Below are 16,057 nucleotides of genomic sequence, written 5' to 3'. Positions count from 1 at the left end.
AATTGTATTTTATTCATATTTTGTTCTTTTTAAAAATAAAATAAAATATGACATCACATTGTTTTATTTATTATTTTTCGACACTCCTTATAAAAAATTTTGTGTATGCCACAATCTCCTAATATACTTACACATCCATCTAATTAAAGTATTCTCATTTAATTTCCACTACCTTCATCTTTTAATTGTGTGCGTTTTTTATTAGTCAATACTCTGTTTCACACAACAATATAATATTGATTTAACCATCACTCTATGAAACTTATCTTTAGGCCTTGACGACATATTCTTATAGCGTATTATCTTAAATGCGAGCATCCATTTCATTCGTCAGGCTTCAATACAATATACAACGTCAATCTCCCTGTAATCCATGTTACAAATTATTTATTAAGGTTTATCAGAAGGCATTAAATTAATTAGATATTTTGGGTTGGGATATTTAAAATGTATATACATTTTTTATTTTTCAGTTGATTATATTACGGAAGCTACCTTTGCCTAAAAATCACCCTCATTTCTTTCAATAGAAAAAAAATTAATAAATTCAAAGCCCCATATCTTCAGCACGAAATTATTACTTGCTATAACATACTAAAACGATAGCAAATGTTTTAAAATTTTTGATGGCCCCCATGCATGTTACCACTTATAATAATAATAATAATAATAATTAAATACGAAATCGTGAAATTATATTAAGATTGATATTAGCAAGCTAACGACCAGTCTTGCTTAATTAGTTGCTTTGAGAAAAAACAACTACTCTTCTCTCTTTCAAGTCAATATTTTAGGTTAAATTTGAAGTGCAAAAAAATGCCTTAGCAATATATTTAAGGACTATTTTGAGTCTACCCTAATGGTAAAAAAATAATGTTCATTCATTAATCGAATATGTATCTTGTTTGGGATAAGTCGATTCACCTCTTTATAAAAGTATTTTCATTGTTCGAATCATGATTTAGCTTATTCTGATGGAAATATTAAATATAAAATATAATTTAAATTACAAAATTACTTTTCATAAAAGTAAATTGATTATTTTTTCTTAAATATCACGTATTCTTCTTTAATATCAAGATTTTTTTAATCTTCAAGAAATTCTTTTAGAACAATTTTTTTTTTGAACTAGTCCAATAAAATATGGGAAAGAGTTCAGGTTTCTTGGAAAATATCTTGTTGGTTTTCTCGTCATCGATAATTTTGTTTTAAAAAAAAATAATATTTTGACTTATTCTCGAATGGTGGATATATTGTTGAGAAGTTGTTAGATGGAATTTATTTTGAATTTTTCTAGAATATGCATATATTAAAATAATAGTAAGAGTAGGGCTGCTTAAAAGGTTTTTTTTTTCCTTCAATATTTGTTCAATCAAATCTAAACAAGAAAATCTCTTGAATGAAATAAAATACTACAAAGGACATAATGTATTGAGAATGACCAACGAGTTTGAGTTGAGTGGTAAATATTTTTTCATTTTTAATATGATATTTTAGATTAAGGCCTTTGAGTATAGACTATAAAAAAATATTTTATATTTTAATAAAAATTTTCAATATCAATTTGATTTAATCAAATTTTAATATTGATATTAAACACTCCGACAATCGAAAACAAACTGTATTGGAAATGAATATCAATTGACAGAAAGGAATTAAATTATTTGTGGTACGAAATAGACCAATATATATAAACTTTTGCAGCTGTTTCTAGAAAAGAAAAAGGAAATTTAAGATATGGGCTAATATTAAATCAATGGCTCAATAACATTTATTGCAACAAAATTAAAAAATGTGTCTATGGTCATCTCCTCAAAATATTAAAGAGATATACTCCTCTGTCTCTATTTATTTATCTATATTTTCTCTTTTAAATGTCTTTATTTATTTGTTCATTTTGATAAATTAAGAAAGAAAAAAAAATTTCTATTATACCCTCAATTAAATTTATTGAAAATTTCTAAGTTTTAGTTCATCCTTTTTAAAATCATATTTAATAAGAGTAGATTGTAACTTTACTATGTTAATTATTGTTATCTTAATATGTATCTTTTTTTAAAGTGGACAACTAAATAGGAAGAGAAGGAGTGAGAGGAAAAATAATGTCAACTCATAATAATTAATACGATTTGAGGCAACTTAATATAAAAAAATACTCCCTCCGTTCGGAATTGTTTGTCATGTTGCGCTAATTAAAAGTCAATTTTACTCATTTTCAAAGGTAAATTAGATCACATTAATTCGATATTTTAAACAAAAAAATTAGATATTCTAAAACTATATGAAAAGTACTATAAATTACAATTTTTTGCATATTAATATGATAAAAAATACATCTTAAAATGTCCGTCAAATTTTTATAATTTGACTCTAAAAATAGAAACCATGACAAATAGTATCGGACGGAAGGTGTAAAATTTAAGATTTAAATAAACAGGGTTAAGAGGGGTTATTCTATTCGGACCAGTCAATTTATTTCAATGATTAATTTGTGTGGACTACGTTAATATGGATAAAATAATGTTATATGCCACATAATTTTTTGTTGAACAAATTTCATAGTAAATTAATTTTAAGTGTAGCATAAAATTGCGTATAATATCTTTTTTAGTATATTGAATTTATTTTGTTCTCCCTGTTCTTTCTCTTAGAATCATCTTTTTCTGAAAAAGAAAAAAGAAAGACCAAAAATTTTGAGTTTCGATCCAAAACTTCAATGTAACAATTGAAACCGACCCCATCACTATGGTGTTTAACTAAAACATAATTAAATTAGAATTAATTCCGTTTCTTTTAATCGTTTATTATTTTTAGAACAAAATTTTATCTTAGTCTTTATTTTTATTAGTCATTTAACAAATCAAGAAAAAGTTCATTATTATTTTCTTCATATTTTCCTTTTATATTAATTATACTTATTTCACGAATTATTTTTAAAACTTAACAATAAACATCAATTAATAAAAAAAATATTCATTTGAACATTAATATCAACGTATAACTTTACCAAGAAAAGGCTTCATATTTATTGCAGATATGATTACGTGAAGGCATTTTTAAGAGAAAATATACAAAACAATGAAAAAGGACAGCAGAGTAGTTTTGGCTCTTTATTTGCCTACATCTAAGAGTTGTTTGTTTGAGACGCTACTACTCCATCCGTTCTTAATTGTTTGTCTATTTTTAAATTGATACATTACATATTTATTATAAAAATAAATATTGACATATTAACTTTATCATTTTATTCCTATTATATATATCACGACACAAACACACTTGACAAAATGGTTTTTAAATGTGATCCATTCACGGTATTCTTGAAAATGTCAAAATAATGAGAGACTCGTGAAATTGAAAATATGACATGCATGTTCTTTTCACATTGTAATTGTATTTGTACACTAAAATTAAACAACTTGGAAGCCCTAAGAGACTGATTTGAAGGATATGGTATTTTCTTTGTTTAATATTAGTTGGTTATTGGCCTAAATAATTCGAATTCTCGCCCCGCTAAGGGAATGGGAAAGCAGTCTCTCCACGATATCTCTGATTAAGGATCGAGGAATTCTAAAATCATGAAATTGACAGTTGTTACATTAGTTCATTTTGTGGATGAAAGCTAGCACAACAAAAAACAGGTATATTTCTTTGCCCCATGTTTTATTTTTTCTAGTTTCATTTATTGTATTTTCTTGTTAATTAGTAGATAGTCGAGAGTCACCGCACTCTGTGTGTGTATTGATCTTGCTATTTGTTGTCATATTATCTCACAACCATGCTTCGATTTCTTTTCTTGTCTATCGAGCCGAGATATATAAGAATCAACATCTATACTTGTAGGGATAAAATTTGTGTACGTTTTACCTTCTTCGGACTCCACTTATCGAAACTACACACAGAGTATGTTGTTGTGAATCATTGGTGATTCTACTATGCCATAAAAAAGAGTCACATATACCAAATAACCAAAAACTCAACAATGGATTTATAGGAATATATTGTTACAGCCAAAAATTTCAACCATCAGCAGATTCAACTGCTATCTTTTTTCCCTTTACAGCTTAAATAATACTCAAGCTCACTAAAGGGCTTTTTACAATAAATCATAAGACTTCACAAGAACTTTGGTATATACTGTAAGCTAGAAATGAACCTAAAGAATAAAGCCATCCTCATAACTTTGCTAAAAATAATCGCAGAAATAAGAGGGGGTATATATCTAGATGCTCGGGCGACAAACAACTATGTACACAATCTAATGACTTCACCGGGGATGAGAACTACTTAAAAGGGAACAGAACTCAGGGGACGCGAACCATTAAGCATCAGAGTACGTATCTTTATGTTCCCCTTCACCAGTGCACTTTGGTTGATCAGAATCACCATCGTCAGACTCTGACTGTGGGGTTATACTGCTTACCGTGCGAAGAAGTTGACAAGGATTTGAAGAATTTTGGGAGCACCAATTATCTGGAACACTTAAGAAATGTGTGTCAATGAACTTCCTAAATCTCTTATAATACTCTTTCGGAGACACGATAGTGGGAAGCTGATTCTTTGGAACCACAAGTGAAGATTTGACCCAATTCTCGAGTTGTTTGTCCCATGTATATTGTCTGAGATAGTCAATGATGCCACAAACAAGTTCATGGCGTTGGCTATCCACTCCCACAAGTAGAGAATAGTCCATCACATTGATTGACTGCAAAAATCAACAAATACTACCAGTTTTAGAGGATAATCCATTAGCTTCAGATAATGCATTTCAATTAGGTTGCCAAAAAAAGGAAAGATGCATTCTTTTTTAAACAGACTAAAAAAGGAAAATAAGACGATCAAATTGAAAGGGAGGGAGTAATAATTATAAGAAGCAGAAGTCACTTTTTTTTTGGATGCTTTTAAGTTTTGGTGGATAGAGCTACGGGTAATTAGAGTTAGAGCAGTTTGACCCCTGACTTACCTTGAGGAAAGTACAGTCATTCCATACAGCCCGTTGCAAAGCCCTTTTTGATCTTGTCCCGACATATAAAGGAGAAACATTCATGTCATTCACAAAGTTTTGGTCTAAAAGAACGTCTCCTGCACCATTGCCAGCTGCACTAAATCGAGCATGCAAAGCTCCTTTCAGATCATACTGCCGAGTAGTAATTCTACCAAATGAAAGGTTCTCCATCACCATGAGATCGTGCCTAGTCTCTTTTCCACCTCTTGGCCTTACATTGACCTGAAAAACATAAAACAGTTGGAACACTCAAAAAGATGTCCAGAGTGTGCTGGCAGGAAAAAAAATATATTGTGGTAACAGCCAGAAAAGTGGAGTGACTAAAGTCGATTAATCAACCTGATAAATGCCAAGAATTTTTGCAAGGCACGTTTGATTCCTCTTAGCATGGCACTGATCCATGTATGCAAAATAACTAGGAGCAAACTTCAAGAACGAGTCAAATTCCGCTCTCTTAATTTCCTTGATGATAAACCGATCATCAACTGTTTTGGCAAACAAAGAATTACTTTTGCCACCTTTTGCATCCCATCTCCTACACCTACTCAAGGAAGCAATAAAATCAACTTCTGAAGTGCACCATCGATCTCGCAATTGACGAAATTGGCTGGCATAGAGACAGAGGACTGAGTATTTATACTTCCCAGTCAATTTACCCAAACCCATGGAGACTTCCGCCTGAACAGCCGTGAAAGAAACCGATGAATCTAGCAAATCTACCCCATCTAAACTTGATGAGCGTGCTACCTCCGACATGTTCGAAGAGTGATACGCTGTTAAATCCAATGAACCAGTTGAAGACAAATGTGGAGAAGCTAGAGAGAACATCTGCATTAAGCCTTGTGAACTCTCATATGACTTAGGATCAATTCCTCTGTCTTTTCTGCCATCATCCCCAAGATCTTCACATACAATAGGCAAATCCTTCAGCAAGGCCAAAGCACAGGCAATTATGCTGGAAAATTCATCTTCATAATCAGAAACAATGTATTTATCACTTCCAAGGGGAATGTGAAGCTTCGCACTCATGTCAGTAATAAGTTTATAAGCAGTAGATTCTACATCATGGTTTGTGATAGATCCTAATTTCGGTAAGTGACCTCTCTGGAGATCCTCCATGTATTGACACCAAATTTCAGGGAATGGAGTCCACCACCCCTCATCATTCTCTATGTTGGAAAATATTGAGGAGAGGGATCTACTCCTTTGAGAATGAATAGGATCATGCGTACCTCCAGCACTAATGGCAATTGGTTTATCTGTCTCCAATTGAATGGATGAAGGAAGATTGAGCTGTAAGTTACTTTCATTATCAAAGAGGCAGTGATCAGAGAGATCAGATTTCACTGTAATATCCTGAAGGGAAAAGTCGTTTCCATTTACTTTGGCTGCAGTTGTCACCTCGGCATCATCATTGCAAGCAGATAAATTTGATGGTTCATCTTGTCCACAATCATGTGTATCAACGGGAGTTTCTTTAATGGGAAATTTAGCAGATGATTCAACATTCGGTATCAGATCACAGTCAGCACCCAAAACATCACCACGACTGCCTACAGTAGTTTCTGCCCTACTGTTATCATCTCCACAAGAGTCTTCAACTAGCTTGATTTTCAGATCCGGACAATCTTCCAATGCTCTGTCATCTCTTTCCAGATAAACTTTAGTGTGTCCATTAACATTGCTTCCCTCTTGTTTTTCCATGTGGTTAATAGCAATGATACTCTTGTCAATAGTTTTTGGATTGGCAGCGGTACAATCAGATGATAGTAATGAATGAAGACGGCGATCCCACACACAGGACTCCAGCAAAAGCTCCAACCGTATTCTATTCAACATTAGAAGTTTATACATGACGACATCCCGATTGCCATCCATAATGACATTTTGAATACCAATCTGACATTGAATCCACATAGATTAGTAATAGTAAAATAAGATTTACATTATGCTTTAATAAATGTCTGGACCAAATGAATAGTAAATGAGTTCAATGAAAAAAGGCAATAGGTTTGGATATAGCTTCACTATCCACACATGCACATAAATGCATTTATTGACTTATACCTGAACGTTGATTCTCATTAACCAGAAAATCAGAAAGCTATCAACTCTTTAAAGCATGTACTTGTATGTATTTGATATCTGTTAATATTATTATACCGTAGAAAAAAATGAACCAACTGATCTGATTAATTCAAAGGGAACTTAGAACTAGAATGAAGTCCACCACATCGACTTTGATCAAATAGAATGTAACGGGAACAATCAATCTGAAACTGGAAGCAAAAGGAGCTAACCTCAAATTGAGTTCTCTCTTCCTTCAACATTTTCTCAATTTCAGAAAATTTCCTAATTGATCCTTGAAGATTTAGAGTAGTTCCAACAAATCGAGACTCTATTGTCTTCAAAGCTTTTTCTACATCACGAAACATCTTAATCCCTTTCATGTTCACCTAGTTGAGAAAGAAAAAAAAAATCTGTCAATATAGAAACTTGCAACAGGGCATGTAACTTCCATGTTCAGCCAAGTATTTAAAAGCATCAATTGGGTAAAAAGCAGTTGCACTTGTAAAAAGACATACATCTTCAAAATCCTTCTTAAGAAATTCTTCATTGACAGAACTGCTAAATTCCAGCTTTTCTGGAGGAAGAGCCACGGAGTAAGTAGTAACCGTTGAGTACTTAAACACCGCAACCATATGCCCTAACCTGTACATGCAGAAAATGACATGAATATCTTCAAAAAGGAAAAGTAAAATATGAGAAAACACCAATTCCAAATCCATGCAGAGTCACTAATAGCAAACGATACAACTTAAATCTCGAGTAGTCAAATGGAAATTTTTATAATAGATAGCAAAAGCTATCAGTAGGCTTTGCTATTAGATCTGCATACATGAAAATAAACAGACTTCGGAATAACTAAAGATAGCCACAAGTGACCATACCCAAAGAAGTAGAGGAAATCCCTGTGCAAAGAATGGCCACAGACAGGTAGCCTATTGAACAAAGAGGAATTTGAGAACCTGAGCTCCAAAAATTTTCCAAATGAGAAACCACGTGAACCAGTGGATACTATAACTCTTTTCGTTGATTTTGAGCTGCCACTCTGGAACTTGCATCTACCACAACGACTCCACATCCAAATCTTCCCTTCCCTTTCACCTGGAAGCCCCTTGTCTTTTGGAAGAGAACGAACTTGAATTGCAAGTAACTTATTGTAATGTGCATAATAGAAAATGTGAGCTTCAGGGGGTCCATCACAGCTCTTGCATGGGAGTTTCTGTATGACAGGGCTTTAAGGTTAACATTTAAAACAAACTCCAGGCGTAACTGATAATGATAAGGCCACAATTTTATTTCAAATAGATCATTATAGCAACTATGAATGATGAAATCAGCAAAATGACCACCAATCATTCCAAAGAAAATTGTTCATCAAATTGCAACTACAGAGACAGAACAAGAAGAGCTGAACTGGAGACTATTGAGTTCTACGCACCTGACTTAGCAAATTTTGCTGCAAAAAGCTTCCAAGAGGAATATCAAAATTTTGGTAGAACTTAATGCGAGAAAAATGACCATGGGCACACATAGTCCCTTTTGAAGCATTCCGGCTTGATATCAGAACCAATATACTCTCAGTATCCATAGATTTAACGCCATTACCCATATTACCAGATACCTGTGATTCTAAAGATTCTCCCTGGCTCACTATTGGAGTATGCAACCGTTCTTTTTCGGATGCCACCTCGTCATCACAGGTAGTGACTTTCTGATCTGTATCACTTCGATTGACCACAGTATCAGTTTGTTCCTGATCATCTTCATTGGATCGATTATCAATGAAACATGAGGGCATGGATTGACCAGAGGTGGGGCAGAGAGGAAAGTTGTCCTCCATAACCTTTTTCAGAGAGGCTGAGAGAGATGACAACCCAGAAAGAACTGGATTATATGGCTCAAATAACAGAGAATCACCTTGTTCACCACTAACAGCTGGAGGGTCATCAGTAGCTGTTGAATTCACCACCTGGCTAAGAGAAATAGTCGAGAACATTGCTTTTTGATCTAGAAGGAAAGAAGTCTCGAGGATTAAATTATATGCCATGATCACTGCACATCGTACCACACATTTGATCTTTTTCAGTTCATCACTGTTAGCTCCCATTAACAAAATCTGCACAAAAGGCCAGGGTCAGAGGTATAGAAGTAAATGTTCTTTATAAAAAATGAAAGGAAGCAGATGTTAAAACACCAGGTATCAATTCTCTATTAAAGTCAAAAGCCACTAGCTAGGAGGGTCTCGGAAGTTCCAATAGCAATTAGCTTGTTTGTTTGTTGGTATACAAGATACGTGCACGACTATATTCGCTTTTTTCACAAAGATCCCTAAGATTATGGTATTCCTTCCTGTTAAAACAGTTGCAGTAACAAAAGACAAAAACCCCAGCATCGATTCAAACGCGAGGGAGCCAAATGAAAGCAAAACATACTCTTATTATATGATCTGGGAAATGCTATGAAAAGTCAGCATTGATTCAAACGCGAGGGGGCTAAATGAAAGCAAAACTAACTCTTATTATATGATCTGGGAAATGCTATGAAAGTCTCCTGATGTACTCTAGTGTAGTGCTCGTGACCTTTTTTGTTATCTCTTGAGCAATGACTCAACAGTGAAATTATGTCCCAACTATCAGTAATCCCTAGTTAGATATTCTGTGTTATTAAAAACTAACATAGAGAAGATGACTCACCGTACATCCCAGATGAGTAGGACAGCCCTCAATGAACAACAGTGTTTTACTAGGCCTTTTTCCACCATCATCAAAAGTGTCATGTTCCTCTACAAACCTTTGAAAATGAAAGGAATCACACTGTCTAAGCTTATGGCCAGACAAGATTTCAGAAGAAAAGTTTGGTGAAACAGTGCAACGAGCAACTCTCTCCAGGCGATGTTCTTTCATATCAAAGACCAGTGTCCATCCTTTCTTGAGAATAGACTCTTGTATGTCACGCGAAACTGTTTTCTCTACCAATATCACATTTGGCTGGTACCTCTCTAGAATGTCAGTGATAGACTTCACCACACTGTCTTTCTCCTGTCATTATGAATTGATAAGAACAGATGATTACATACTCTAATATATTCCCTTTTTGTTTATCTCACATATAAAGAGAGTTTCTCTTGTTACCTGTCGCATTGACTCAAATGATGACAACTCACTTGAGAGACCTAGTGCACCCTCAATCAGCAGCAGCCTAGGATTTTCAAACTTAGTTGGCATATGTTTATGGGCAGCATGCTTTTTGAAGACCATGCCTTTGATAAATTGACTAAAAAAAATGAAAAATTACAATGTAAGCCTGGGTTCCCCCTTTGTCTTAAATTTAGTCTTAGATAACAAATATGCAGATAAGAAGTAGAATGTAAATTGTACTGTATTTAAAAGGTAAGTCCACAATTAGAGGTAAGGTTACTTTCTAGGAAACTTGAGATTTTAAAAGAAAAAGGATGGTTACACGTAACCTAAAAAAACATTCAGAAAGTACAGAATAGTGAATGAAAATTGTTATCATTTTTTTTAAATGAATGACTACATTTTGGGACAGCCAAAAAGGTAATATTCAGGATATGAGTAACTAAGTTAAGCAGATCTTCAAACATAGACATTAGTGGAAGTATGGCAGAGGAAACCAAAGAATAAGAAGGATTGACAAGTGCGCATATCTAATGGCAACTGCTACCCCCAACTTCACAAATAGAGGACAACAATCAAACACTAGGAAACAGATAGTTTACCACTTTGACAATCCAAGATTTAAACTGAACTAGAAAGGAAAACCAATTAAGAGATAGGACATGTCGTCGTTCTGTTATACCTTTGGTTGGGAGAACCAGATCGTATACATTTTATCTTCACATATTTATTAGGATCCATGGCCTTTCCTTCAGCAGAATCAGGCTTAACAAATGAAGCAGCCTCCCAAGACAAGGAGGTAACTATATCAATCCAATCGTCACCCCCAGATGAGGCAACACCAAAAGACTTAAGAAGGTCATAAACAAGGGCCTTAAGTTTCCCATTCATCACTTCTTCCAATGCCTTCCTCTTTTCCTCTTTAAACTTGTAGCTCCCAGAACCTTCATCTCCGAGGCTGATTAAAGAAGTTGGCTTGCCCCAGCCATCGCCGCACTCATCATCATCACAATTAGCCACACTGTCTTCCATATCATCATCACAACATTCTGGTTCTGGGGGCACCCAGAACTGATCCAGTTCATAACTACAAGAGACTCCAGATTCATCATAGTCATCCTCGTCAACTTTGCTACAGGAGTCCTCTTGACTGCTCTCGGTGCTACATTCATCAATATTAACCCTGAACAGATTAAAACCAAAATAAAAACCAAATTGACATGTGTCAGACTTACCTCATTTCCCAAGCAAAAGAAGACAGGTATTTTAACAACATAAATAAATTACAACTAACCTCCGATCTGAGCTTGCATCACATGAAAAGTCACCTGAATGATAAAAGAATAAGGAACCAACATGAGGTGATGATGAAGAGAATGAAAATGACAGTCAAAACTATGTGATTAAGAAAGGAGAGCATACTGTAACATGACATAGAGCTGTTACTGCTATGCAATGAAGCAGTCGGACTGTTCAAACAAGTTGTTGTATCTTGCTTTTTGCCACAAAACTTGCATAACGTACCAGAATTTCTAACATCTATTTGCATAGAATTCTCATTTTCTAGTTTCCTCATGTTTCCGCTCAATCTTGTCAGAATACCAGAGTAGTGACATGTATTACATATGATCCAGGAATGTTTTAACCTGCAGATTTGACCCACTCAATTGATTAAAAAGTGTCCTGTAACAAACAAAATAGAGGGTTCCTTCAAACAACAGAGTAATGCGGTGATAGTAATCTTTCGAACTAAATCATAAAGTGAAAAGAATACCATGTTTATGAAACAAGAATGAAGATAGAACTTATCATATTCATTATAGGCAATATACTTGTTTCCCTCAAGAAAGAAGACTCATCTTTAAGCATTTGCATCAAAAAGTCAGGTTTAACGATGTATGTAATACAATTGAAGGACTAATATTGCAATATAGATTGGATAAATCAAGATATGTCATTTCTGGATCACTCATTCCGCCTTCTACAAAATTTGTAATTGTCTAAAACAACCCTGTGTAATAATGTTTGGGCTATACTAATTTGCATTTCATGTCATAGCTCCTTTAATGAAGAAATGGTTTATCAAATAGTACTAACTAAGAATGGAATTTCATCATAACAAATTAATATCTAATGAAAATAATGCACAAAAGGAAAAACCTTTCAGAAACAAGGTTGTTCAAATGGCAGCAGCAGGAGGTGGCTGTTCATAACAGTAGCTTAGTAGTTAGTCAAATGCAATGCAGATATACTTCGCTCTTAACCCACGACGCTTTCATCTTGTAGATATAAATTGAAGCATCCCCTTAAAAGACTAAATAAATAATCATTCAGATAAAAGATCCCAAGCTATCTAAATCAACAAGTATCCACATGTTCCTCTTTAAGAATAATCTACCAAAGGTAATTAGTTTTATAGTCCTGAATGTTTAGGCTGAGTTTACAAAGTAACAAACTTCTTAATTTTCAATGACCCAGAGAAGATTATCTCTCCACAAAATTTTCTCAACAACTTAAACTATTCAAACCAGAAAGTAATACTTTTCTACTTAACTCAATAATTAAGAGAATCAGTCATATAGCTATAATTATGAAACTGTAAAATAATCACTGAACAAGTCAACAACTTTTGATACCAAAGAAAAAAAAACAGAAAAAAACAGGTCTATCTGTTTATTACCAGGGCAGCAGAATTGACTCGATTTAACGAGTATAATTACAATAAGAAGACTACAGGATGATGACTCTCACTAAGGATTTAGCCATTATTGGCTTCAAAATCAATCTGCAACACAATTATCATATGTTTTCCACCCCATTCCATCAGGAGGACCAATAGTGTTCTCACCTATTCTCAAGCGTGACTCGAACCCTCAAACCACTATTGATGATGGAGGTGCAATTCTCACTTGTCACATATATATCATTGGAATTAAAGTTACAAAGATCAAATCTTTCCAAGAAATCACTCAAATTACATGACCAATAAACACCATGTTAAATATGAAGCTATTCAGAATATTTTTTTCCAAAGAAATCACTGAATTTGAAGATAGTACTAGTATAACTAACAAACCCCATATCAATAAAGATGAATCATCCAGTTTTTTCTTCAATACAATTAGCAAAGTAGATAAACAATGAGAAATATAAAGTGACAAAGATTCTTCTTTTATGACTTACACTTAAAGCAACCCATTTAACACGTATATGATGATCTCGAATTCAATCAAATTCACCAAAAAGAACTTGAAACCCAGAAACTATTCTCCAAAGGGGTATCAAAAAACTTGAAATCTTGGAAAAAAGTTGAATTTAAAAGAGAGAGAGAAAAAAGAGGGAATTGAAGAAGAGAAGAATGAAGTAGGAGAAAGAAGAAGACTTTTTGTTCATAAGTAGGGCCACTCAGTTTCATGCTTCACCAATATGATATATATATATTATATTATTAATATAGGGTCAAGAAAATTCACAATTATTAATTATAGAAAAAGAAAGGAAAAGGTCAGAATTACTGTACCAAAAGTTTCAAATTTTCGAAAATGATAAGACAAAATGTATATACAGACCCAATATAGTGTATACAACTGTATTTGCGTAAATACTGGGGAAAAAAAAAGATATTTTCTTTTCACATTGGTACATTTAGATTTGATTGGTTTTGGAGATTTTGCAAATTATTGGCATTAAGTGATAATTAATTACATTCAAACACATGTTATACATTAGGATAACATGTCTTGTGTCCTCGATTTATAAATATAAGGGCAAATTAGCATCGAAGTATAATGATAGCGGTATATTTAGATAGAAAGTATAACAAATGGTATATTTGAGCTATTTTTAATAATACAAGGAGATATTGACCCTTTTCCGTGTAAAAAATGATGAGAAGTATGGGAAAATGATAAAATTACGCAGACAAACAAAAATGTACTAGTTAATTAATTAGTTAACGTAGCTATAGTTTTGTTATTATTATTCGTCTCTAACTTACAATCATAATTATGTGGTTCACATCTAGAATTGTATAATTCGGCTCCTGATTGTATAAATCCAAAGTTTTTCTAATTGTATAAGTCTAGAATTTGTACATACTTACCCTAACTTGTATATAATTATCATATCGATACATTTAATTCGTTTAATTTCTGAAAAAATCATTCATGTATAGATACATAATATATACTTACTATGTTTGTATATTGACAAGCGAATTATACAAACAAAAATATCCATAGCAAACAAAAATATAGTTATAGAGCGTAATTAAGTAAATTGTAGCTAAGTAGACTTATTAAGCTTAGTCTCTTTGTTATTTATCAAATTTCCTCAAAAAATTTTGTAATGTGTACTGAGGGAGAGAGCTGAGCGAAGAAAAATATTCTAAGTCTTCAACTAACTCACAAAACATACGAGTAATTTTATGTTAAAGGAACATGTTCTTTTGTAGAGCTTTGAATCTTTCAACTAATCCAAAGTTGCTTGCGTTGTACGACGTTGTTAAACTGTTGTATTCTAGAGAGACAAATCAAGAAATATAATATTGGATCAGTGTAGATCATGTCACGGCGAACTTAAATCTCCTTAAAGATGATGAAATATTTGTGTCTCAGCCTGAATGATGATTTATTCATTTATTTTCAACTGTAATTTATTATATTTGTGATATATAAACCTGAACGCAAATGAATAAACTCGGAATTGAGAGAAAGAAGAAGATCCAAAAAAAATGATCTTCATTGATGATATTGATGGATATCAAAAATCTGCTCAGTACAAAGAATAGAGGTGATATATATAGCTTTTCCTCCTCAATTAGTAATTAACTTCCATTTAACTAACTCACATAATGACTAATCCACCCTTAATGTCACTTAACAGCCTAACTAACTTCTAATCAGTTCTTCACATCACAACAGAAAAACAGTATTCTCTCCGTTTTAAATTAATTAAATAATAGAGACATTTCACACCTTTTAAAAAAAAAAAAAGACATAAATTAAGTATAACTTTATACCCTTATTAATTATTATCAAATTTATGATTAAAATAATTAAACACTAATTAATAATAAATTTTAATACTAACTAATGAATGATTAAATTAAAAAAACGTTCTAAAAGTAATCTTGAAAATTGAGCAATTAAATTAATTTGAAAAGTAAAAACACCTTAATAATATAATTAATTTGAAAAGAAAGAAGCATATATTTAATGTTGTGAATTAGCGAAAAAAAAATACTTTAAGGGGAAGGGATTATAAAATATTCTTTTTGGCAAAAGTTATTTTTAAGTGCTAAACATCATCACCCATTTTTAAGAGTAAATGCATCTCTTAATATTTGGTGTTAATAATCAAGTAGGTTTAAGGAAAACTACTAATTTAATTCATTTTGAAAATCACAAGACAATTATTATTTTTTTTTAATAAAAAAAGGCTCACAATGTTCCCTAAAGAGTAGTAAAACACTAGAAAGTGTAGAACAATTATTAAATGATAATTAGGATAGGAGACAGTGAATTAAATAATTAAAATATACGAAAGACACGCTAAACTTATTCGGATAAAGAGAGAATATATGTTTTTTCTATAATTAATAATAATAAATAAATTATCCTTATTAGACGGCTTTTTTTCTGCTCAACTAATGGAATCAAATATATATTTTATATTAATTGATTGTTTTACAAGGAGTTCATGACTTATTTATTTATTAATCTCACCTTAATTTTTTTACCAAAAATAATTATATATTTTCTTTTCTTACATATACTCAATATTTATATCAAACAAGATTCATTATTTTACTTATAATTTTAAATAATTCGTGTAGATTCTCTGAAAT

General features: G+C 32.5%; 1 protein-coding gene across 3 annotated transcripts; it reads right to left on the bottom strand.

Annotated features, from left to right (window-relative positions):
- Positions 1 to 3,958: 3,958 nt before the first annotated feature.
- On the bottom strand, positions 3,959 to 13,623 carry LOC107023162 (putative 1-phosphatidylinositol-3-phosphate 5-kinase FAB1D). Of its 3 annotated transcripts, XM_027918084.1 has the most exons (14): positions 13,393 to 13,623; positions 12,370 to 12,523; positions 11,632 to 11,855; positions 11,504 to 11,537; positions 10,892 to 11,392; positions 10,204 to 10,345; positions 9,766 to 10,110; positions 8,511 to 9,188; positions 7,957 to 8,291; positions 7,591 to 7,717; positions 7,306 to 7,461; positions 5,345 to 6,904; positions 4,964 to 5,227; positions 3,959 to 4,705 (listed from the first exon to the last, which is right to left on the bottom strand). In XM_027918084.1, the coding sequence occupies exons 3-14, from the start codon at positions 11,783 to 11,785 to the stop codon at positions 4,322 to 4,324; spliced, it is 4,680 nt and encodes a 1,559-aa protein (XP_027773885.1). In that variant the 5' UTR covers positions 11,786 to 11,855; positions 12,370 to 12,523; positions 13,393 to 13,623; the 3' UTR covers positions 3,959 to 4,321. The 3 variants fall into 3 exon arrangements, with proteins under 3 accessions (XP_027773885.1, XP_015079238.1, XP_015079237.1); XM_015223752.2 differs by lacking the exon at positions 12,370 to 12,523 and having other exon boundaries at positions 11,632 to 11,892; XM_015223751.2 differs by lacking the exon at positions 12,370 to 12,523.
- Between the last annotated feature and the right edge of the window lie 2,434 nt (positions 13,624 to 16,057).

Source organism: Solanum pennellii, chromosome 6 (genome assembly GCF_001406875.1).
Source record: "Solanum pennellii chromosome 6, SPENNV200".
NCBI classification, from domain to species: Eukaryota; Viridiplantae; Streptophyta; class Magnoliopsida; order Solanales; family Solanaceae; genus Solanum; species Solanum pennellii.
Note: the sequence above shows the minus strand (reverse complement) of the source record. Positions and strands in the feature narration are given on the sequence as shown.

What these genes read in the sequence shown, in the direction of transcription:
- LOC107023162 (XM_027918084.1), bottom strand. Translation starts at nt 11,785, where the DNA reads ATGAGGAAACTAGAAAATGAGAATTCTATGCAAATAGATGTTAGAAAT. An exon ending in GATTTCCTCTACTTCTTTGG is followed by an intron (nt 7,718 to 7,956) that starts GTATGGTCACTT and finishes CTGCATGTACAG; the next exon opens with GTTAGGGCATATGGTTGCGG. An exon ending in AAATTCTTGGCATTTATCAG is followed by an intron (nt 5,228 to 5,344) that starts GTTGATTAATCG and finishes TATGTTTTTCAG; the next exon opens with GTCAATGTAAGGCCAAGAGG.